The sequence below is a fragment of the Heptranchias perlo genome, chromosome 1 (genome assembly GCF_035084215.1).
Source record: "Heptranchias perlo isolate sHepPer1 chromosome 1, sHepPer1.hap1, whole genome shotgun sequence".
Classification (NCBI taxonomy): domain Eukaryota; kingdom Metazoa; phylum Chordata; class Chondrichthyes; order Hexanchiformes; family Hexanchidae; genus Heptranchias; species Heptranchias perlo.
Genome location: NC_090325.1, coordinates 22341917 through 22367831, shown reverse-complemented (window position 1 = coordinate 22367831; position 25915 = coordinate 22341917). Strand labels below are relative to the sequence as shown.

General features: G+C 44.4%; 1 protein-coding gene across 1 annotated transcript in view; it reads left to right on the top strand.

Moving 5' to 3' along the window:
* Positions 1 to 25915, top strand: part of LOC137320473 (DDRGK domain-containing protein 1) — an 88863-nt gene that overhangs the window by 48020 nt on the left and 14928 nt on the right. Inside the window, exons 4-6 of the mRNA XM_067982172.1 lie at positions 3607 to 3708; positions 12533 to 12655; positions 15746 to 15784. Coding sequence (XP_067838273.1) covers positions 3607 to 3708; positions 12533 to 12655; positions 15746 to 15784 — 264 coding nt within the window. The remainder of the gene's footprint in view (positions 1 to 3606; positions 3709 to 12532; positions 12656 to 15745; positions 15785 to 25915) is intronic.

Sequence of the window (25915 nt, the reverse complement as noted above, 5' to 3'; positions counted from 1 at the left end):
AAATCTGGAATTAAAATACTAGTATCAGTAATGATGGCCATGAAACTACCGGATTGTCGTAAAAACCCATCTGGTTCACGAATGTCCTTTAGGGAAGGAAGCCTGCCGCCCTTACCCGGTCTGGCCTATATGTGACTCCAGACCCACAGCAATGTGGTTGATTCTTAATTGCCCTCTGAAATGGCCTAGCAAGCCACTCAGTTGTAAAATCTCGCTACGAAAAATCATAATAAGAATAAAACCGGACGGACCACCTGGCATCGGACCACTAGGCACCGGACACGACAACGGCAAAACACCAAGCCCAGTCGACCCTGCAAGGTCCTCCTTACTAACATCTGGGGACTTGTGCCAAAATTGGGAGAGCTGTCCCACAGACCAGTCAAGCAACAGCCTGACATAGCCATACTCACAGAATCATATCTTTCAGCCAACGTCCCAGACTCTTCCATCACCATCCCTGGGTATGCCCTGTCCCACCGGCAGGACAGACCCACCAGAGGTGGCGGTACAGTGATATACAGTCAGGAGGGAGTGGCCCTGGGAGTCCTCAACATTGACTCTGGACCCCATGAAATCTCATGGCATCAGGTCAAACATGGGCAAGGAAACCTCCTGCTGATTACCACCTACCGTCCTCCCTCAGCTGATGAATCAGTCCTCCTCCATGTTGAGCACCACTTGGAGGAAGCACTGAGGGTAGCAAGGGCACAAAATGTACTCTGGGTGGGGGACTTCAATGTCCATCACCAAGAGTGGCTCGGTAGCACCACTACTGACCGAGCTGGCCGAGTCCTGAAGGACATAGCTGCTAGACTGGGCCTGCGGCAGGTGGTGAGCGAACCAACACGAGGGAAAAACTTACTTGACCTCGTCCTCACCAATCCACCTGTCGCAAATGCATCTGTCCATGACAGTATTGGTAGAAGTGACCACCGCACAGTCCTCGTGGAGATGAAGTCCCGTCTTCGCACTGAGGACACCATCCAACGTGTTGTGTGGCACTACCACCGTGCTAAATGGGATAGATTCAGAACAGATCTAGCAGCTCAAAACTGGGCATCCATGAGGCGCAGTGGGCCATCAGCAGCAGCAGAATTGTATTCCAGCACAATCTGTAACCTCATGGCCCGGCATATTCCTCACTCTACCATTACCAACAAGCCAGGGGATCAATCCTGGTTCAATGAGGAGTGTAGAAGAGCATGCCAGGAGCAGCACCAGGCGTACCTAAAAATGAGGTACCAACCTGGTGAAGCTACAGCTCAGGACTATATGCATGCTAAACAGCGGAAGCAACATGCTATAGACAGAGCTAAGCGATTCCACAACCAACGGATCAGATCAAAGCTCTGCAGTCCTGCCACATCCAGTCGTGAATGGTGGTGGACAGTTAAACAACTAACGGGAGGAGGAGGCTCTGCAAACATCCCCATCCTCAATGATGGCTGAAGCGTTTGCAACCATCTTCAGCCAGAAGTGCCGAGTGGATGATCCATCTCGGCCTCCTCCCGATATCCCCACCATCACAGAAGCCAGTCTTCGGCCAATTCGATTCACTCCATGTGATATCAAGAAACGGCTGAGTGCACTGGATACAGCAAAGGCTATGGGGCCCGACAACATCCCAGTTGTAGTGCTGAAGACTTGTGCTCCAGAACTAGCCGCGCCTCTAGCCAAGCTGTTCCAGTACAGCAACAACACTGGCATCTACCCAACAATGTGGAAAATTGCCCAGGTATGTCCTGTCCACAAAAAGCAGGACAAATCTAATCCGGCCAATTACCGCCCCATCAGTCTACTCTCAATCATCAGCAAAGTGATGGAAGGTGTCATCGACAGTGCTATCAAGCTTACTCACCAATAACCTGCTCACCGATGCCCAGTTTGGGTTCCGCCAGGACCACTCGGCTCCAGACCTCATTACAGCGTTGGTCCAAACATGGACAAAAGAGCTGAATTCCAGAGGTGAGGTGAGAGTGACTGCCCTTGACATCAAGGCAGCATTTGACCGAGTGTGGCACCAAGGAGCCCTAGTAAAATTGAAGTCAATGGGAATCAGGGGGAAAACTCTCCAGTGGCTGGAGTCATACCTAGCACAAAGGAAGATGGTAGTGGTTGTTGGAGGCCAATCGTCTCAGCCCCAGGGCATTGCTGCAGGAGTTCCTAAGGGTAGTGCCCTTGGCCCAACCATCTTCAGCTGCTTCATCAATGACCTTCCCTCCATCATAAGGTCAGAAATGGGGATGTTCGCTGATGACTGCACAGTGTTCAGTTCCATTCGCAACCCCTCAAATAATGAAGCAGTCCGAGCCCGCATGCAGCAAGACCTGGACAACATCCAGGCTTGGGCTGATAAGTGGCAAGTAACATTCGCGCCAGACAAGTGCCAGGCAATGACCATCTCCAACAAGAGACAGTCTAACAACCTCCCCCTGACATTCAACGGCATTACCATCACCGAATCCCCCACCATCAACATCCTGGGGGTCACCATTGACCAGAAATTTAACTGGACCAGCCATATAAATACTGTGGCTACGAGAGCAGGTCAGAGGCTGGGTATTCTGCGGCGAGTGACTCACCTCCTGACTCCCCAAAGCCTTTCCACCATCTACAAGGCACAAGTCAGGAGTGTGATGGAATACTCTCCACTTGCTTGGATGAGTGCAGCTCCAACAACACTCCAGAAGCTCGACACCATCCAAGATAAAGCAGCCCGCTTGATTGGCACCCCATCCACCACACTAAACATTCACTCCCTTCACCACCGGCGCACTGTGGCTGCAGTGTGTACCATCCACAGGATGCACTGCAGCAACTCGCCAAGGCTTCTTCGACAGCACCTCCCAAACCCGTGACCTCTACCACCTGGAAGGACAAGAGCAGCAGGCACATGGGAACAACACCACCTGCACGTTCCCCTCCAAGTCACACACCATCCCGACTTGGAAATATATCGCCGTTCCTTCATTGTCGCTGGGTCAAAATCCTGGAACTCCCTTCCTAACAGCACTGTGGGAGAACCGTCACCACACGGACTGCAGCGGTTCAAGAAGGCGGCTCACCACCACCTTCTCGAGGGCAATTAGGGATGGGCAATAAAAATGCTGGCCTCGCCAGCGACGCCCACATCCCGTGAACGAATATAAAAAAAAATAATGTTTCTTACTGGAGACCATTTTTACTGGGAAAACCACCTGCATTAAAGTCAACAGGCTAGCAAAATGGAAGGTAGTGCCCCCACCCAGCTGCCTCAATACTAGGGTTCTTGCATGCGGATTAGAATGTCAGCCAGAAGATGCAATTGATAAGCTATCAGAATGTATCCCTTAATTCATAACAAAATGGAGTTCCCCATTGAAAGTAATAAAGCAGATTCTGCTATTGTTGAACTTTTTTTCATGCAATGTCATAACGTTTGCAAGAATAAGCGAGGTGGTTTTCAAATATATATTTGGGAAACACTGCATGTGCTCAAAGTCAGTAACAACTTTGTCAAGAAAGTTTAGTATATAGTTCAGTCAGGATGAGCTCTGAAGTGATTTCTGAGTCTGAATTAATTTGGCTCTGATCTATTCCAATTTTATTGTATTTCATATAAAGGTTGATGAAGCAGATCGAGAGGAACGCCGAAAATTGCAGTTCAAGAGGGATGAAGAGAGGAAAAAAGACGAGGAACGATTACAACTTGAAGAGCAGAGAAAAGTATAACTACTGCATTGCTTTTTGATTTCTTTCATTAACTTCAGCTGATTGGCCATTTCTTCACAGAGCACAAGTCTGACAAATAATGAATGTACTTATCTTAGACAAAAAAAAAATCTGGTGGTTAGAACCTGTTTTCTGCCATGCAGAGAGACAAGAAGAGCGACGTGAAACCACGTCTACGTTAAAGTGGACTGGTTTGGATTGTCAGCATGTTGGAGCACAAATATGTAGCATCCATTTTAGCTGCATCACTGCAGGGAGGGACAATTGGCAGTTTACTGTTGCACTTCTACTGGAGAGCTGAAGAGTGGGATTGGCCTAGGCCAGGAAGCAGGTCGCATATTAGCGACCCCTCACTTGGCTGCAGGGGGTGAATAATCTAGCAAGACCTGTGCTAAAAAAGAGACACAGGAAGTTCATGTCCTGGAACAAAAAATCCCTTTATAGAAATGGGAGAGGTCTGGTAAGGCTGTGCGCCGGTGTATAGACTATCTGTACCATGAAATGCGAGGGTATGAGTGCCTGTAACTCCCCATAAAGTTGGTTCGATTATCAATCAAAAGCAGGACTGGTGTTGAATGGAGTCACGATGCTTCCCTAAAAGGGGGGGTGAATGGGAAAATTGAATGGAGGTTCAACCTTGGGATGCTTTCTCACATTTCTTAGAAGCTGCCTCAAACAGCATTGGCTCAAAATCAGTCAACTCTCATTTGGGGAAATGGTGTCGTCAAAAGGATAACTAAAGAGTGGAGAAGGTGGAAAGGAGAGAAGATGAAGGGTGGCAATGGGGAAACTATGGGGTCGATTTTCGGATGTCCGAGCAAGTGCGTTCGTGGCGGGGGGGCTGTTAAAATTCAGGATTCCCGGGGCGGGGGCGGGTCCGGAGCCCGGCTCCAACCCACCCACTTCCGGGTTCCCTAATGACGAGCTTAGATGCGCGCGCAGCCCCCGCATGCGGGACTCCCACCGGCAATTAAAGCTGGCAGGATCCCACTTAAACCAATTAATTTGATAGTTCAGGTCGTTTGCAGACCTGATTGGGTGGATATTTTAGGAGGGGTGGGATTTTCATCTCAACTGAGCGTGTTTTCCGTACTGGGGGAAACACTCCCAGTTGAAACAGATGTGTTGCAGCCACCAGCCTGAGCTGCAAAGGTCCATTTGACAAGGGCTGGGGTGGGGGGGTGGGGGGGGGGGGTCGGGGGGAGAGACCCTCACTCATTGCAGGAGGCCACTCTGTCACTTTGGACAAAGTTTGGCCTCCACCACCCTCCACCTAACACAAAAATTCACAGACTTGGAACCTCAACTCCGGTGTGCAGACACATTTACCTGTCTTGCGGACCCCCTCAAACGTACATCTTGCGGATGGGGGCCGCCATAGCTGCAGTCATGACCTCCTCGGAGCACGAACAGCATCACCAGCCTCGCCGGCCATGCATTCCACCTCTGACACATGGAGCTCCACAACACAGTGCTGTGACACATCCACCTCCACAGCAGGAGGGAGGGCAACCACAGAGAGAGATATAGAATCATAGAAGTTTACAACATGGAAACAGGCCCTTCGGCCCAACATGTCCATGTCGCCCAGTTTATACCACTAAGCTAGTCCCAATTGCCTGCACTTGGCCCATATCCCTCTATACCCATTTTACCCATGTAAATATGTCGCAGAAGGCACTACCCTCGCCACAGGGTCTACAGACCGAGGCTTAGCTTCCTGGACCTCTCTGAGGAGCAGTGCACACGGAGGCTCAGATTCCCTCGACATGTAGTTGTGGACATCTGCAGCTTCCATGATGCTGAGCTGCTCCTGGCTGGCCCGAGCACCATCTTCTTACCTGTCGCTATCAAAATCACCACTGGCCTCAACAACTTCTCCTTCGGATCCTTCCAGGGTGCTACCGGGGACATCACTGGCGTCTCTCAGTCGTCTGCACAAAAGAGCCCTGCAGATACACCTACGCCCACTCTGCAGTGACACAATGGATGGCGTCAGGTGTGGGTCTTCATGGTGATCCTCAGGAAAGGGCATTATTGCACAGACCAGACAAGATTTGCAAAGACATGGCAGTAGTAGTGATAACAAATTTTAATGTGCTTGGCAAAACAAACAAAACTAAATGAAAAACATGACATTCTGTTATACACCCTTATGCATCCCCTTTGTGCTCACAAAACCTTAGCCTAACATTTACAGGAACCCCTACGTAGTGCTACCCCTGTGGCTCCAGCAGAGGTAGTGGCAGGTTGCTCTTGTCCATGCCCTGACCGATGAGATGCTTTGCGCGGACGCCCTCTGGCTTTCGGTGCCCGTGTGGGTCCCTCCAAAGACTGCTCCACCTGCACCTGTGCAGAGGCAGTCTCGGCCACCTGGAGAGAAGGCAGCATTGCGGGTACTGGTTGAGAGAGGGGGGCGAGACGTGAGAGCTCTCAGAGTGGCGTCCCCACTTCCATGTCTCCTTTCGCCATCATCCCTCTCCTGGGCCTTCTGGCATCTCTTCTCCTATCAAGGCAAAACACAGAGAGGCATGATTGAGTGATGGTTGCATAGTGACCCGCTGCATGCATTGGTGTGGGTGGGGGTGACTATGAGAGAGATACATGGGAGGGTGGTTGTGAGAGATAGCCATGAGATTGTGTGAGGATTGGGTTGTGTGGTAGTGTACAAATGGGAACTGGGGCAGTGAGTAAGTACAGGCAAGGTGAGGATGATAGTTGAGTGGATGTGAGGAGTGATGCGAGAGCATTGTGGTGGCAGTGCAGAAGGAGTTGTGTGGTGGTGGAGGTGATGTGGAAGATGGAGTGTGGGAGAATGCTTAAGTATACTCATTTTGGCTGACCTGGTTAGGTCATTAAAACGCTTCCCGCATTGGACCCAGGTTTGGGAGATGTTACTGCTGCTGCTGACCTCCTCTCCACCTCGAGCCAGACCTTTTTGGTGGCAGAGGCAGGCCACTTCCTCCCATCCGCTGGGAAAAACATTTCCCTCCTCCTCCTGACCCCATCGAGCAGCACCTGGAGTGAGGAGTCTGAGAACCTTGGAGCAACCTTGCTTCTGGGCTGCTCTATGCTGCCAATTTGGTTCTTTGCTGCAGGAGGAGCATTGGAGGACTTCCCCTTTAAAAAGGGCTCCTCCTGCTGACAGCCTGTGATGCGGGTGCGCAGTGCGCCCGCTGCGCAGGTCTGGAACAGGAAACCCGGAAGCACGTGTAAGTACATTCAGTTAGGCTGCGATCGCGTGCGGAGCACCCCGATTTCACTGGGCGCGTTACCCACGTGCCCAGTCGACCCCCCCGCTGCCAACCTGCCTCCCTCCTAATAATGGGCCCTATCTCTTCAAGATGTAATATATGGCATAGAATGAACTTTGGAGTAGATTCTCAATTAATCCAACTCTGACCTAATGCATTTTAGTTTTTAAAGTTGTACCTATCTGGATACAGGTAATGCAGGTGGCCAGTCAAAGTAAGTGCAGCATGGAACACAGGAATTTTTAGGAAGAGGAAAAGACCATTATTCTTGACAAACCTATTCATTTTTGATTGATCTCAACTGCGCGCGTGCGCGCACACAGCTTGTTGAACCCATTTATACTATTCAGCGTTGTTCCTGAGTAACAAGTCAATTACCCTTCTGGTTTGATGTGTGTTTGTATCAAAAATATTATTTAAATCTTGAATGAAGGTGCACTGTTTGTTGAAGGAATTGTGAGGTTGTAGATTCCCCACATGTCCTCAAATGCAATTGGCTACACCAAAAATTACCAGATGGACATCAGTTCCTCTTTTATATATGTGATGACTATTCAACTATTTATTTTTAAAATCACATTGACATTTTAAGTTGCAGTGTTTTTATATGCTTTTTAAAAGAAAAATATAGAGGCTGCATAGTCATGCACTGTTCTGCTATTATTTAAAGGCTATTAAAAGTCATGTAGATTTTTATTTCTGATCAATTTGTTTTATGTCAAAATTAGAAATTATAGTAAAGTATGGCAAAAGTGCATTTTTTTTTTGTAAGGTCGTTGCATCCATTTTTGTTCGTGTGTCTGTTAGTGGAGGCGGACTAGACCCATAGTTTTGCAACTGCCACAAGTGGTATGATTCTGAGTAGGTGGTGCTGTGAGCACCTAGGTTACAATACGTAGGTCAGCAGCAATGTTTCCAAGTGCTCTAATGACCTAACATCAAACCACTCTGTGGGAGATATTTTGCAGCTAAGGTATATTGAAGGAAGGTAGTTAATTCATTTGCTTAACTTTTTATAACAGGATCTTTAAAATGTTTAGGATATTGCTTCATTACAAGAATTATTAAAGCCCTACTCCACATAATCTAGACTGACACTTCAGTGAAGTACTAAGGGAGTGCTGCATTATCTGAGGTGCCGTCTTTTGGATGAGATGTTAATGCACTATTCAAAGGTCACGGGGAGTTCTCCCAGTTTCTTGACCAATATTTATCACTCAACCTACATCACTAAACAGATTATCTGGTCATTTATCTCAATGCTGTTTGTGGGACCTTGCTGTGCAAATTGGCGTCCGCGTTTCCCTACGTAACAACAGTGACTACATTTCAAAAGTACTTAGTTGGCTGTAAAGTGCTTTGGGATGTCATGAGGTTGTAAAAGGCACTATATATATGCAAGTTTGTTTGTTCATATTCACAATGTAGAACAAAAGCATATTTGATATAAATGTGTATTTTTTAGAGTTATTAAACTTTCCTCTAATAATTGATTTTAATCACTCCACCATTGGCGGCAGTGCCTTCAGCTGCCTAGTCCTAAGCTCCAGAATTCCCTCTCTAAACCTCTCCGCCTCTCTACCTCTTTCTTCTCCTTTAGGACGCTCCTTAAAACCTACCACTTTGACCAAGCTTTTGTTCACCTGTCCTAATAGCTCTTTATGTGGCTCAGTGTTAAATTTTGTTTGATAAACGCTCCTATGAAGCGCCTTGGGATATTTTACTACGTTAACGGCGCTGTATAAACACAAGTTGTTGTTGAGTAAAGATCCTCCCACCCATTTAGACTTTAACAGAACTTTATCTTTGACATCATGACGTTCATGTTGAAATAAAAATTTTATTGATTTTTTTTTAATGTTACGGTGAAATTAATACCTTGAGGGAAAACACTCCACTCCTTTTAACTTAAAAATATAGTATTAACAAGAGCTTTAACACTCCTGTTAAAGCTTTTCCATAATGCAGTTCTGATATATATAAGAGCATTCTAATCTTAAGTAAAACACTCTTCCTGTGTTGACGAGCATAAAAACTTTATCAGTAAACCATCCTAGTCTGTCATCACAATCTTTTTTAAAAGCTCAGGGTTGCTTCCTTCCTATATTGTGACACAAGGCTGCAAGGGCATCACTTGCCGGTCAGAATGGCAGTTGCCTGTGGTAATAATAGATACCAACTCTGGTGGTCGAGAGGCTTACCATAACTTAACTGTTGAGCAGTGTAGGAGGCTACCAATATCGTCCACCCTGCTATCAAGCTGTGACAGTTTTTCTATCGCAGATACTCCTGTGAAATCTTTTCCATTTCTTTCCTGCTGTTTCCCTTGTCCTAATAGTAATTAACATCTTTTTTAAAAAAATAAAATAGCTTTTTGAATGGAGCTTCACTTTTATGTGGGGTGGTAGTAGTTTGTGACACTGGAAATTTAGAAAATACAAAAATGCAGTGCTGCCTGACAAAATTGAATATAGGCTACAAGCAGAGCTGTTTTACAAAGGGGTAGAGTTTCCACTTTTGGCGCAATCAGGAAATTGTGCCCAAAATGCACTTGAAATTGCACTGGTTAGGTTACAGTTCAAGTTTCTGCTCAAGTTCATTTTGCATAGTCCTTAATGTATTTAAGAGTGGTAACCTGGTGTAGTTTTATTAATATGGCTGAAAATGGGTTTATCACCAAAATAAGCATTTTTAATAATGGTGTCCAATCCTCCACCTGTGAGTAACCTAACTTAAAATCACTGAAAATGACTTAAAAAAATATACTGAACCATTTAATAGTTTAATTGGTGTACACTAGTCAGTTTTTTAATAAATTAAATAGTTTTTGATATGAAAAAACTTTTAAAACTAGTGCCTGTGCGCCTAAGAAAATGAGCGCAATTTGAAAAGCCTTCCCGAACCAGCGCGATGAGTGGAATCTCGTAATTTCAACCAGGGGGTATGGTCAGTTTTGTGGGTGGGGCTGATCCGGGCGAATTGAAACTTGAACCAACGTAAAAGATTGCGGAAAACACGAACATAAGTGGTTCAATTACGTTTATAATTCCCCGATCTTTTGCGCTGGTTCAGCCGATTCCGCCCGGATTATGCTGATATTACTGGCGTAAACAAGCGGAAACTCAACTTCAAAGGGCATGATTTTAACTCAAAAAAACTGGTGGGTTGGGGGCGGGGCGCATTAAAAATTGCAACAATTTTAAATCCACCTCAACCTGCCCATTTTCGGTTTTCATGGGGGCTGGACGAGGGGTGAGCAACCAACCTGCCCTCAGGAGGTCACTAAGACCTTTCAAGGAGGCTGCGGGCCTCCATTATTTTCAGGTTTTGTGATTTTAGCCGGGATTCCCAGGCCTTCTCCTTCACGCCGCGTGAGAGGAGGCGAGAAGGCCTGAAGCTGCAGTTAAACGCCTTTATTAGCACTGCTTGTGGGCCTAGAAGAGCAGGAGTGCTTCCCTCAGGCCCAGCAAGCCTACCTGCAGCCACCCCCCCCGCCACCCCCGCAACGATGGCCGTTAGCCCACCCAACGATCGTGAACCCCCTGCAATCCTCCTCCTGATGACTGATCCCCGATGACTAATTCCCCGCCGATGCCCCACCCCCCTCCCCAAGCCCCCCTGACTGCCCCCCATCTAAGACTTAACCTAAACACTTACTTCTTCCTTGCTCTTTTCCCGTCCGACTGAGACCAACCTGTCAATCAGGCCAACCTGTCGGGCGGGAAACTGTCAAAAAAAAGACTTCCTTACGTTAAAACCGTAAGGATGTCCGGGGAACCCATACTTCCAGGTTTCCTGTCCGCAATTCGACCCCGCTGCCCCCTTCCTGGCTCCATGCTAAAATTATGCCCAAAGCGTTTTAGAATGGCATAAACTGATGTTCTACATAGTTATAAGGAATAAATTCACAGTCCTATTTTGTTGGCCATCTCTGAGCTGATCATAAGCCCACATAGATCTCTAGCTTTAGTCTTAAATGTATTTTTGTCATTTTTGATGTATTATAGGGTCATAAAGGTCACAAACTTGACCCTGGTGATTGTTGTAGCATAAAAGGTTGTTGATGAAGATGAAGTGTGGAACTCCAGAATATTCCCCATTGGACCTCTGTACTGCACTAAAAACATAAACTCCTGTTTTGTGCCCTGAGGAAATTACGGATCCAGTTCAATGGCATGATTGTCTTGTGACATGTGATTCTGCCCTGAAAATAAAAGATAATGTGGTTAGGCCTAACCTCTCACAGATTTGATAATCGTTCACTAGAATCATAGAAAATTTATAGTACAGAAGGAGGCCATTTGGCCCATCGTGTCCGCGCCAGCCGTAAATGAGCCACCCAGCCTAATCCCGCTTTCCAGCACTTGGTCCCTAGCCCTGCAGGTTATGGTACTTCAAGTGCATATCCAAGAACTTTTTTAATGTGATGAGGATCTCTGCCTCTACCACCCTTTCAGGCAGTGAGTTCCAGACCCCCACCACCCTCTGGGTGAAAATTTTTTCCTCAGCTCCCCTCCAATCCTTCTACCAATCACTTTAAATCTATGCCTCCTGGTTATTTCCACCTCTGCTAAGGGAAAGAGGTCCTTCCTATCCACTCTATCTAGGCCCCTCATAATTTTATACACCTCAATTGAATCACCCCTCAGCCTCCTCTGTTTCAAAGAAAACAACCCCAGCCTATCCAATCTTTCTTCATAGCTAAAATTTTCCAGTCCTGGCAACATCCTCGTAAATCTCCTCTGTAGTCTCACTAGTGCAATCTCATTTTTACTGTAATGTGGTAACTAGAACTGTACACAGTACTCAAGCTGTGGCCTAACTAGTGTTTTACACTGTTCCAGCATAACCTCCTTGCTCTTATATTCTATGCCTCGGCTAATAAAGGAAAACCAGATGGTTCGCAACCTCGGCGGCCTACTTGACCTCGAGCTTCCGACCCCATAACCTCTCCATCAGCAAGACCGCTTACTTTCACTTCTATAACGTCTGCCACCTCCAACAATGCCTCAGCCTTTCTGCAACAGTGAGCAGACTTCGCATGGAATAAGCAGCAGGGTTTGGATAACCTGAAATTTATGGAGGATGAAGAATGGGAGGCTGTTCAAGACAGCATTGGAATAGTCGAGTCTGGTGGTGACAGAAGGATATGCATAGGGAGGAAGTAGTGTGTTGAGTTCATTTCACACTGAAACAGCATTCAGGCCCTAGAATGTTCAGGCTTCAAAAAAAATCACTTGGCATCTTGACATCTGAGCTGCACTGTTGGGGGTGAAAAGGGACTTCCCAATACTAATTAGGAAACACAGTTATGCAAATTGTAGAGGTTGCTTCCTATATAAGTGTGGCCTATCTTCATAAACACATAACTGAATACAATGCACCTGCACAGTGCACGGGTTACGTTTTGTCAGCTGCACATATGTACTACACGTTGTGCACAAATAATGGGTGACAAAGAGAATTTTTAAAATTTAGTTGAATTTCATTTTAGAATTGGAGTTTATTGAAAAACATGTAATGCCTGTTTTAAAATGGATTTCTTTTTGTTGCAATAACAAAAGGAAGAAGAATTGAAAAAAGCATGGGAAGAAAAGCAACGCCGAGACCACGAAGAATATCTGAAGTTAAAGGAATCATTTATTATTGAAGAGGAAGGAATCGAGCAAGAACCAGAGGAAAATGAGGTAATTGTTTCCTTAAAACCATTAGAAGGTTTACTAAACATTGCACAGCAACCATCAGCTCCCGGCAGTAGTTCACGCTTACTGGCTGTGTGGTAGAATTTTAAATGAGAGGCTTATATGATTTTTTTATGCTGGATGTTTTGATTTCCTGGGAAAGGAGAGCGGCCTCACTGAAATTCTAGCAACGTCAGGTAGAAAAATGTTCAGACATTAAAATAAATTCATATCTGCTTTTATAGGAATTATGAGAATTTCTTCTCATAATTTTAGTGAAAATGTTGGTGCAAATGCAAAACAGGAATTTCAATCCTTAAGTTTTGTGGCTACCCATTGTGTTTTATTTTAATTTAAGTAGATACCTTGAATAACAAATTTGAATAACAGTTATGAAAAATAAACTTTATTAATAGTGACAGTATTTGTGGTTGAATATTTCTGATGTGAATATTCCTTCCTATACTTTTCCCTCTATGTATTATGGGTATGAAATTTCTAGTTTGTTTATTATTCTAGCAACAAGAGTACTATATGCTCGGGATTAGCGGTGCTAGATGTTGCTCTTAATGCAACAATTGTGCATTGCACAATTTTTGTGGGTGTTTTATACATTATTTAAACATTGATTTATGTCTACAATACTTTTAGCCCTGTGCTGATTGTAAACTAATTTTAAAAATGAGAAACACAATATAATTGAGTTGCTGTCTATCCTGTTGGGGCTAACTAAAGTAAACTAAGTAGCAATCTTAGATAAAATATCCAAAGTACAGTCGTGCAGATCATTCTTGCATACTGGATTTGCTGGGAATGAATAGCACCTCTTTCCTTAACTGTGGGTTACAAATTTGTTCACAATTTACAGTACTTTTAACATCAAATATCAATGTTACCAGAGCAAATTTTAAAAGGAAGGTCCAAAAGATCATCATGCACTTTGTATGTATTATATTAAATACTTGATCAGTAGCATACAATTTTATATGAAAGGCGGTATGATAAAGTGTGGAATGTAAATCTAGTGGATTAATAATATATCCTGCTTTCATGGTACAGGCATTGCAACTTTCCAAGAAAATGGTCATCATTGGCACATTTATTTGTAAAGGTTATGGTTTAAAAAGCAGTTTCAATAAGACTAAAGTACCTTTCTTTTGCTCTGAATCTTTTGTGCTTTCATATATAAGCTGAAGGTAGCAACAAATTATCTAATAAGCATACGGCTGCTGAGTTCTCCGTTACAAAACTACTTTAGGTTCTTGCATAGAATTACATAGAATGTACAGCACAGAAACAGGCCATTTGGCCCATCAGGTCTGTGCCGGTGTTTTTGCTGCACACGAGCCTCCTCCCACCCTTCTTCATCTAACTCCATCATTCCTTTCTCCCTCGTGTGTTTATCTAGCTTCCCCTTAAATGCATCTATGCTACTTGCCTCAACTACTCCTTGTGGTAGCGAGTTCCATATTCTAACCATTCTCTGGGTAAAGAAATTTCTCCTGAATTACCTATTGGATTTATTTGTGACTATTAAAATACACTCGTGGAACTTGTCCATTTGTGAGTGTCTTTTTCGAGTTTTTAAGTTGCTCGTCAACTTGTCATGACTATCCAGTCTGAAACCACAGGGATAGCTACACTGGGAGCCCTGGATGTTTTGGAAATAGTACAAGTGAAGCAGAATTTACTTACCGTGGTACCAAGATACATATCAGGTGGACAGATGATACCAATATCGCACAGGGAAAAGAAAAAGAAAAAACTGTGAAACTAATAAACTAAAACATACAAATTTATACTAAATTGAACGAGGGTGACCATATGAAAAGACCACATTTTACAATACATTTCTAAATCTAGTAAAACAGATGATTTAAAAAGACATACCGCTTGTCTAGCTAAGAGGAGAGATAAAATGGACAGACTAAATCCAATTAATATCGATAAAAATGGCATTAAAAAAGGGAGTAATCAGTTAAAACATGTCCATGAACTTAAAACAAGAAGTCCGATAAAAATGTCAATATCAAGGAGGGTAAAATCATAAAAGACAAACAGACAATATGTAAGTTTGTTGAGACAGCACCAGCTTCGTTCTTGGCAGGGTCCCTTGAACTGCGAGGTTATTCGCTCCAATCTTCCCTGGTAGGAACTATCCAGCCAATGATGCTCTGTATAAAGACATTCCTCAAGGGTCTCAAAGAGGAGGTAATACTGGGACTACAGGAGTTTGCCCAGTGTACATTCCAGCTGATTATTTTTCGCTCGGGTCACTGATTCCACAAGCGGAGATCTTTTTTAACTGGTTGTTCCCATCTGGATAAGAGCGAGCGCCGTGGTTTTTTATGTCTCTTCCTGAGGGAGGTGATCTCCCGACATCACCTGTTCGTGTATTCTTTGAACAACTATGAGGTCGTACACGGTAAACCGCGGTAGAGAAATACACAAGAGTACACGGTTGAGAGTTCTCCGGGAAGCCCATTTAGCCAACTTTGGTATGTTGTTGCCCGGCGGGACCACCAGGAAGCACGACTTACTGCGACCGAGAACCCATAAGAGGCCGCAGCTACAAAACCATGGCTCTCCCGGGAGACCTAGGCCAGATACATCCCGAGGAGAGTCATTGTTACTCCAGCCAATTTATATATATTTATGGCCCCTAGTGGAAACATCATCTCTACGTGTACCCTATCAAACCCTTTCATAATTTTAAAGACCTCTATCAGGTCACCCCTCAGTCTTCTCTTTTCTAGAGAAAAGAGCCCCAGCCTGTTTAGACTTTACTGATAGGTAAGGGGCCATTTCATACTACTGCACTGAAGTTATCACCTTCCTTGAATTTCCTTGCTAAAAGTTTCCTGACAAAAGGCATTCTTCCCTAATCCCAGTGAAACTAACTTGATGAAAGAGAAAGTGAAACTTTTAACATTGTTAAAACAGAACTTGCGATTTTCAGAATTGATACAATACTGCAATGAAGAAGTTAAGAAGCGGTGGCTATCTTTGTTGTACCAAATTGTAATATATAATGAAGTTGTTCTTTTATTAATTTTTCATTCTTTGCCTATTTCATTGTTTTTGTTGTTTTCACAGTCCCAGAACCTTCTGCAGGAGTTCATCAGCTACATCAAGGTAGTGGTTATATTTTATATTTCAATGGTTTGACTGTTTAATCTTCTGAAAATTGCAAGAGGATTTTTGTGAAGCCCGAAAGGCAGACAAAAGTTCAAATTGTGTAAAATTCTTATTTACTGTGGTCATGTTTTGGCTTATTTTTGACAATTTTTCCACAGAGAGGCTTTGGGGAAAAGAGTTAGTTTAAATGTTTTAACGCATAGTGTATTCATGCAAGTTTTAAAACAAATTGGAGGGGTCTGAAACAATAGGAACATAGGAAGATAGGAATATAGGAACAGGAGTAGGCAATTCAGCCCCTCGAGCCTGCTCTGCCATTTGATAAGATCATGGCTGATCTGTGATCTAACTCCATATACCCGTCTTTGGCCCATATCCCTTAATACCTTTGGTTGCCAAAAACCTACCTATCTCAGATTTAAATTTAGCAATTGAGCTAGCATCAATTGCCGTTTGCGGAAGAGAGTTCCAAACTTCTACAACCCTTTGTGTGTAGAAATGTTTTCTAATCTCGCTCCTGAAAGGTCTGGCTCTAATTTTTAGACTGTGCCCCCTACTCCTAGAATCCCCAACCAGCGGAAATAGTTTCTCTCTATCCACCCTATCTGTTCCCCTTAATATCTTATAAACTTTGATCAATAGGTAGTTAAGATGCTAATGAGCTAGCTTTGATGTTGTTTCATCATAGACTGTAAATGTGCAACTTGTTATCCTGTCTAAGCAATTGAATAACCTCACACCCATTGTACTAGAAAGCCTTTTTGTGGCTCTAAACAACGAGAGATATAAGGCAAGAGACGGGGACGCAGGCAGGCAGTTAAGTATATACAATATATACAATTAAGGCAGGAGAAACAAAAAGCAATGAGGCACAAAAAAGTGCTGTGAGAAGGATACAGTGCAAGGGAAGTTAGGAATTAGTTTGTTTAAGTCAAGCAAGACAACTCACTGATGTAGGGAAGTGTAACATAGGCATTATTTTTGTATTATTACACAAAAACAAGTTATTCCAATTGAACTAAGTGAATCTGATCATTACTGTTGCTCTGTCTGTTCACTCGCTGTGAGATAGAGCCGCCTAACAATTCATATTAAACTTCGTCTCAACGTGTTTTTTTTTTGGTCCACCTCAGAGAGATTGAAGAAACACACATGCGAAAATCACAAATATCCAACCCAGGTCACAAAGGGGTGCTATTGTTACATCCTCAGGTTACACCGTCATATAAGTAGATAGAGGGCGGTGTGAGTCAATTCCAATTAAGATGCTCAAATTACTTAGAGATGCAAATGATGCCACTGTACCTAAAGAAAATATCTACAGCAGACCAGAATTTGTAACAACAGTTCTATTTCATGCGTCAGTCAGATAAATGTTCAACAATTTTATATCACCGAATTAGTAGGTAACTCCACTTGAAAATCTCCCTAATTATTTTTTTATTATTTGTTCATGGGATGTGGGCGTTGCTGGCAAGGCCAGCATTTATTGCCCATCCCTAATTGCCCTTGAGAAGGTGGTGGTGAGCCGCCTTGAACTGCTGCAGACCTTGTGGCGAAGGTTCTCCCACAGTGCTGTTAGGAAGGGAGTTCCAGGATTTTGACCCAGCGACGATAAAGGAACGGTGATATATTTCCAAGTCGGGATGGTGTGTGACTTGGAGGGGAACGTGCGGGTGGTGGTGCTCCCATGCGTCTGCTGCCCTTGTCCTTCTAGGTGGTAGAGGTCGCGGGTTTGGGAGGTGCTGTCAAAGAAGCCGTGGCAAGTTGCTGCAGTGCATCCTGTGGATGGTACACACTGCAGCCACAGTGCACTGGTGGTGAAGGGAGTGAATGCTTAGGGTGGTAGATGGGGTGCTGATCATGCGGGCTGCTTTGTCCTGGATGGTGTCGAGCTTCTTGATTGTTGTTGGAGCTGCACTCATCCAGGCAAATTGGAGAGTATTCCATCACACTCCTGACTTGTGCCTTGTCGATGGTGGAAAGGCTTTGGGGAGTCAGGAGGTGAGTCACTCGCTGCAGAATACCCAGCCTCTGACCTGCTCTTGTAGCCACAGTATTTATGTGGCTGGTCCAGTTAAGTTTCTGGTCAATGGTGACCCCCCCAGGATGTTGATAATCAACAGAGCGGCGGGAGTCAGTGAGGGTGGAGCGGGGATAAAAACAGCGTGGAGTGGGGATGAAAACAGTGCAGAGCGAGAGTTCACCAGAGCGGCGGGAAACAGTGAGAGCGGAGCAGGGATAAAAACAGCGCAGAGCGAGAGTTCACCAGAGTGGCGGTAAACAGTGAGAGCGGAGCAGGGATAAAAACAGTGCAGAGCGAGAGTTCACCAGAGCGGCGGGAAACAGTGAGAGCGGAGCGGGGATAAAAACAGTGCAGAGCGAGAGTTCACCAGAGCAGCGGGAAACAGTGAGAGCGGAGTGGGGATAAAAACAGTGCAGAGCGAGAGTTCACCAGAGCGGCGGGAAACAGCGAGAGCGGAGCGGGGATAAAAACAGTGCAGAGCGAGAGTTCACCAGAGCGGCGGGAAACAGTGAGAGCGGAGCAGGGATAAAAACAGTGCAGAGCGAGAGTTCACCAGAGCGGCGGGAAACAGTGAGAGCGGAGCGGGGATAAAAACAGCACAGAGCAAGAGTTCACCAGAGCGGCGGGAAACAGTGAGAGCGGAGCGGGGATAAAAACAGCGCAGAGCGAGAGTTCACCAGAGCGGCGGGAAACAGTGAGAGCGGAGCGGGGATAAAAACAGCGCAGAGCGAGAGTTCACCAGAGCGGCGGGAAACAGTGAGAGCGGAGCGGGGATAAAAACAGTGCAGAGCGAGAGTTCACCAGAGCGGCGGGAAACAGTGAGAGCGGAGCGGGGATAAAAACAGTGCAGAGCGAGAGCGGACCGACCGCGTTCAGATAAAAATCAAAGAGTGACGTCACAGGTAAAGCAGGTGGGTGATGAGTGGTGAGTATTTTTTTTTCTTGGGACTGTGGGCTAAGTTACAGTAAAACCGTATAGAACTAAATTTATAATTAACTAAACTTAAATTAAACTAGGTTAGTACTTGGATCAAAATTATAAATAATTTGATTTACAGTGATGTAATTAATTAAATAAATACTATTCATATGGCAGGGCAGGAGATGTGTTGCAGCTGCAACTTGTGGGAGCTACTGGACAGTATTGCCCGGGGCCACCACATCTGCAGTAAGTGTCTGCAGCTCGAGGAACTTCGACTCAGAGTTGAGGAGTTGGAGTCCGAGCTGCAAACTTTGCAATACATCGGGGAGGGAGAAAGTTACCTGGACATTTTATTCCAGGAGGCAGTCACACCCCTTAGACTAAATACTTCAGATTTGGCCCGTGGTCAGGGACAGGAGAGTGTGACTGCGAGTGAGGCAGGGGATCCAGGAGGTAGCATTGCAGGAGCCTCAGCCCTTGCACTTGTCTAACAGTTACGAGGTTCTTGCAAGCTGTGTGGACGAGAGCAAGGACTGCAGGGAGGATGAGCAAACTGACCACGGCACCGTGGTACAGGAGGCCATTCAAGTAGGGGGAGTAAAAAGGAAGGCGGTAGTAGTAGGCGACAGTATAGTTATTAGGGGGATAGATACTTTTCTCTGCAGCCAAGAGCGTCAGTCCCGAAGGCTGTGTTGCCTACCCGGTGCCAGGGTTAAGGACATCTCCTCAGGGCTGGAGAGAAACTTGGAGGGGGAGGATCCAGTTATCGTGGTCCATGTAGGTACCGACAACATCGGTAAGACTAAGAAAGAGGTTCTGCTGAGAGAGTATGAGTGGCTAGGGACTAAATTAAGAAGCAGAACCACAAATGTAATAATCTGAGCCACAAACAAATTGGCATAGGGTAAATAAAATCAGAGAGATGAATGTGTGGCTCAAAGATTGGTGTGGGAGAAGTGGGTTTCGATTCGTGGGGCACTGGCACCAGTACTGGGGAAAGAGAGAGCTGTTCCATTGGGACAGACTACACCTGAACCATGCTGGGACCATAAGACCACAAGAGATAGGAACAGGAGTAGGCCATTCAGCCCCTTGAGCCTGCTCCGCCATTCAATGAGATCAGGGCTGATCTGATTTTTACCTCTACTCCACTTTCCTGCCCTTTCCCCATATCCTTTGACTCCCTTGCTGATCAAAAATTTGTCTAACTCAGCCTTGAATGTATTCAATGACTCAGCCTCCACAGCTTTTTGGGGTAAAGAATTCCAAAGATTCATAACCCTCTGGGAGAAGAAATTCCTCCTCATTTCCGTCTTAAACGGGCAACCCCTTATTCTGAGACTATGCCCCCTAGTTTTAGATTCCCCCATGAGGGGTAACATCCTCTCAGCATCTACCCTATTGAGTCCCCTCAGAATCTTGTATGTTTCAATAAGATCTCCTCTCATTCTTCTAAACTCCAATGAGTATAGACCCAACCTGTTCAATCTTTCCTCATAAGACAACCCTTCCATACCCGGAATCAACTTAGTGAACCTTCTCTGAACTGCCTCCAATGAAAGTATGTCCTTCCTTAAATAAGGGCATCAGAACTGTACGCAGTACTCCAGGTGTGGTCTCACCAGCACCCTGTACAGTTGCAGCATGACTTCCCTGCTTTTATTTTCCATCCCCCTAGAAATAAAGGCCAATATTCCGTTTGCCTTCCGGATTACCTGTTGCACTTGTATGTTGACTTTTTGTGTTTCATGTATGAGGACACCCAGATCCCTCTGTACCGCAGCATTTTGTAGTATTTCTCCATTCAAATAATATTTTGCTTTTTTATTTTTCCTCCCAAAGTGGATGACTTCACATTTTCCCACCAGTGTTCTGGCGAATTGAATAACTGGGGCTGTAGATAGGGCTTTAAACTAAATGGGGCAGGGGGAAGTTTAGAATGTTGAAGAGAAAGGACAAGGAAGTAGTACAGGGAAGCGATAGGGGTAATGATAACCAGAGTATGACAGGAAGGGACAGAGCGAACAAACATAAGAGTGCACCAGCAAATCGGGTCAGAGCAGGAAAAAATGGTAAAAAGACAAAATTAAAGATTCTTTATCTGAATGCACGCAGAATTCGCAATTAGATTAATTTATGACACAAATAGAAACAAATTGCCATTACAGAGACGTGGTTGCAAGGTGACCAAGGTTCAGGGGTATCTGACATTTCGGAAGGATAGGAAGAAAGGAAAAGGTGGTGGGGTAGCTCTGTTAATAAAGGATGAAATTAGTACAATAGTGAGAAATGATCTTGGCTCAGAAGATCAAGATGTCGAATTATTTGGGTGGATCGGTGTCCAGGAGAACTTTATTAGCCAGTACGTGACAAGCCTAATAATAGGGGATGCAATTCTAGATTTAGTCCTGGGAAATGAAGATGGGCAAGTGGGTGAAGTGACAGTGGGTGACCATATTGGGGATAGTGACCACAATTCAGTTAGTTTTAGCATTATTATGGAAAAGGACAGAGTTAAATCAGGAGTAAACGTTTTAAATTGGGGGAAGGCAAATTTTACAGAACTAAGAGGTGAATTGGCAGGCGTGACCTGGACACAACTACTTGAGGAGAAATCAGTAGCAAACCAGTGGGAGGCACTAAAAAGTGAAATTGCACGGGTACAATGCAGACACGTCCCCTCAAAGAAAAAGGGTGGCACTGCCAAATCTAGAGCCCCCTGGTTGTCTAGAAGTGTACGGGGCAAGATAAAGCAGAAAAAGAAAGCTTATGACTGTCACAGAAAACTAAATACTGCAGAAAGCCTAGAGGAGTATGGAAAGTACAGGGATGATGTAAAAAAGGAAATAAGGAAAGCAAAGAGAGGGCACGAAAAAATATTAGCTAGTAAGATTAAAGAAAACCCAAAGATGTTTTATCAGTACATTAAGAACAAGAGGATAGCTAAGGAAAAGGTGGGACTATCAGGGATGATAAGAGTAACTTGTGTGTAGAAGCAGAGGATGTGGGTAGGGTTTAAAATGAATATTTTGTCTCCATATTCACAAAGGAAAGGGATGATCCAGACATAGTAGTTAAAGAGGAGAGGTGTGAAATATTGGATAAGGTAAACATTACGAGAGAGGAAGTACTAGAGGGACTGGAATCCTTGAAAGTTGATAGGTCACCAATGCTGGATGGATTGTTTCCTAGGCTATTGAAGGAAGCTAGAGAGGAAATAGCGGATGCTCTGATTTTCCAATCCTCACTAGGTACAGGGGAGGTACCGGAGGACTGGAAGACTGCAAATGTAGTACCATTGTTTAAAAAGGGTACGAGGGAAAGGCTGAACAATTATAGGCTGGTCAGTCTTACCTCGGTGGTGGGCAAACTATTAGAATCAATACTGAGAGATAGGATCAACTGTCACTTGGAAAGGCATGGTTTAATCAGGGATAGTCAGCATGGATTTGTTCAGGGAAGGTCATACCTTACAAATCTGATTAAATTCTTTGAGGAAGTGACAAGGAGGATTGATGAGGGTAGTGCAGTGGATGTTGTCTATATGGATTTTAGTAAGTCATTTGACAAGGTCCCCCACATGGCAGACTGGTCAGAAAGGTAAACGCCCATGGGATACAGGGAAATGTGGCGAATTGGATCCAAAATTGGCTCAGTAACAGGAAACAAAGAGTAAAAGTCGATGGATGTCTTTGTGAATGGAAATCCGTTTCCAGTGGTGTGCCACAGGGCTCAGTGTTGGGTCCCTTGCTGTTTGTGGTATATATTAATGATTTGGACTTGAATGTAGGGGGCATGATTGGCAAATTTGCAGACGACACAAAAATTGGCCGTGTAGTGAAGAGGAAAGCTGTAGACTCCAAGAAGATATCAATGGGTTGGTGGAGTGGGCGGAAAAGTGGCAAATGGAGTTCAACCCGGAGAAGTGTGAGGTAATGCACTTCGGGAGGGCAAACAGTAAAAGGGAATACGCAGTAAACGGGAATATAATGAGAGGGGTAGAGGAAGTGAGAGACCTTGGAGTGCAAGTGCACAGGTCCCTGAAGGTGGCAGTACAGGTAGATAAGGTTGTGAAGAAGGCATACGGAATGCTCTCCGTTATTAGCTGAGGTATAGAATATAAAGGCAGGGATGTAATGATGGAACTGTATAAAACGCTGGTAAGGCCATAGCTGGAGTATTGTGCACAGTTCTGGTCACCACATTACAGGGAGGATGTAATTGGTCTGGAGAGAGTGCAGAGAAGATTTACAAGAATGTTGCCAGGGCTTGAAAATTGCAGCTATGAGGAGAGATTGGATAGGCTGGGGTAGTTTTCCTTGGAGCAGAGGAGGCTGAGGGGAGACTTGATTGAGGTGTTCAAAATTATGAGGGGCCAAGATAGAGTAGACAGGGAGAACCTGTTTCCCCTAGCGAAGAGTTCAAGAACTAGAGGACATAGATTTAAGCTGATTGGCGGAAGGGGACATGAGGAAAAGCTTTTTTACCCAGAAGGTGGTGGATGTATGGAATTTGCTGTCGAATTGGTGGTAGAGGCAGGGACCTTCAACTCTTTTAAAAAGTACCTGGACCTGCACCTAAAGTGCTGTAAGCTGCAGGGTTATGGACCGGATGCTGGTAGGTGGGATTAGAATGGGCACCTGGTTGTTCTTCGAGCCAGCGCAGACACGATGGGCCGAATGGCCCCCTTCTGTGTTGTATCTTTTCTATGGTTGTATGGTTCTATGGGTAAGAAATCACTGTTGCGAGTAGTCTCTAGGCCCCCTAACAGTAGTAAACAATTTTACAACACCAAGTTATAGTCCAACGATTTTATTTGAAATTTACAAGCTTTCGGAGGCTTCCTCCTTCCTCAGGTAAATGTCAGGAACTCCTTGAAGCCTACGCATTTATAAATCACAGAACAATACATGGTGATTACAGATAGTCTTTGCAACTGCCCGTTGCCAAGGCAATCTCACTGTTCAGACAGAGAGGTGTTACCTACAGAGCCCCCAAATATACAGTCAAACAAACAGAAAAAAAAACAGAGAGAGAGAGGCAGAAACATCCGGAAGGCAGAGAAAGCCAGCAAATGACCCGTTATATTAAAAACAGATAGCTTTTGTTCGCTGGTGGGGTTACGTGTAGCGTGACATGAACCCAAGATCCCGGTTGAGGCCGTCCTCGTGGGTGCGGAACTTGGCTATCAATTTCTGCTCGACGATTTTGCGTTGTCGTGTGTCTCGAAGGCCGCCTTGGAGTACGCTTACCCGAAGGTCGGTGGCTGAATGTCCCTGACTGCTGAAGTGTTCCCCGACTGGGAGGGAACCCTCCTGTCTGGCGATTGTTGCGCGGTGTCCGTTCATCCATAGTTACATTGTAGGGCAAAATATAAATCAAGAATTAATGGGGGCTTGTGAAAAAGGTAATGCAATAATCATGGGCGATTTTTAACTTTCATATAGCTTGGACAAATCAAATTGGCAAAAGTAGCCCTGAGGATGAGTTCATAGAGTGTATTCGGGACTGTTTCTTAGAACAGTACGTTGCGGAACCAACCAGGGAACAGGCCATTTTAGATCTGGTAATGGGTAATGAGGCAGGATTAATTAATGATCTCAAAGTAAAGGATGTCTTAGGAAACAATGATCATAATGTGATAGAATTTCACATCCAGTTTGAGAATGAGGAACTTGGATCTGAAACTACTGTATTAAAGTTAAATAAGGGCAATTACAATGGCATGAGGACAGAATTGGCTAAAGTGGACTGGGAAAGCAGATTAGAAGGTATGATGGTGGATAAGCAGTGTTGACGTTTAAATGGGTATTTTATGACTCTCAACAAAAATATATCCCAGTGAGGAGGAAAGACTCCACGAGAAGGGTGTATCAACCATGGTTAACTAAAGAAGTTAAGGATGGTAGCAAGTTAAAAGAAAAGGCATACAACGTTGCAAAGATTAGTGGTAAGCCCGAAGATTGGGAAAACTTTAGAAACCAGCAAAGGAGGACTAAAAAAATAATAAAGAGAGAGAAAATAAATTATGAGAGTAAACTAGCAAGAAATATGAAAACTGACAGTAAGAGCTTTTACAATTATATAAAAAGGAAGAGAGTAGCTAAAGTAAATATAGGTCCCTTGGAGGATGAGACTGGGGAAATAATAATGGAAAACAAGGAAATGGCAGAGGCATTGAACAGATATTTTGAATCTGTCTTCACAGTAGAAGACACTAAAAGCATACCAATAATAGCAGATAATCAAGGGGCAAAGGGAAGGGAGGAACTAAAAACAATCACAATCACTAGAGAAAAAGTACTAGGCAAACTAATGGGTCTAAAGGCTGACAAGTCCCCTGGACCCAATGGCTTGCATCCGAGGGTCTTAAAAGAAGTGGCTACAGAGATAGTGGCTGCATTGGTTGTAATCTTCCACAATTCACTAGATTCTGAAACGGTCCCAGCGAATTGGAAAACCGCAAATGTAACGCCCCTATTCAAGAAAGGAGTGAGACAGAAAGCCGGTAACTATAGGCCAGTTAGCCTAACATCAGTCATTGGGAAAATGCTAGAATCAATTATTAAGGAAGTAGTAACAGGACATTTAGAGACTCAAAATAAAATCAAGGAGCGTCAACATGGTTTTATGAAAGGGAAATTGTGTTTGACAAATTTATTAGAGTTCTTTGAGGAAGTAACGGGCAGGGTGGATAAAGGAAAACCAGTAGATGTAGTGTATTTGGATTTCCAAAAGGCATTTGATAAGGTGCCACATAAAAGGTTACTACATAAGGTAAGAGCTCATGGTGTTGGGTGTAATATATTAGCATATGTAAACAATTTTACAACACCAAGTTATAGTCCAGCAATTTTATTTTAAATTCACAAGCTTTCGGAGATTTTCTCCTTCCTCAGGCAAATGTGTTTGACAAATTGTGTTTGACAAATTTATTAGAGTTCTTTGAGGAAGTAACGGGCAGGGTGGATAAAGGAAAACCAGTAGATGTAGTGTATTTGGATTTCCAAAAGGCATTTGCCTGAGGAAGGAGAAAATCTCCGAAAGCTTGTGAATTTAAAATAAAATTGCTGGACTATAACTTGGTGTTGTAAAATTGTTTACAATTGTCAACCCCAGTCCATCACCGGCATCTCCACATCTATATTAGCATAGATAGAGGATTGACTAACTAACAGAA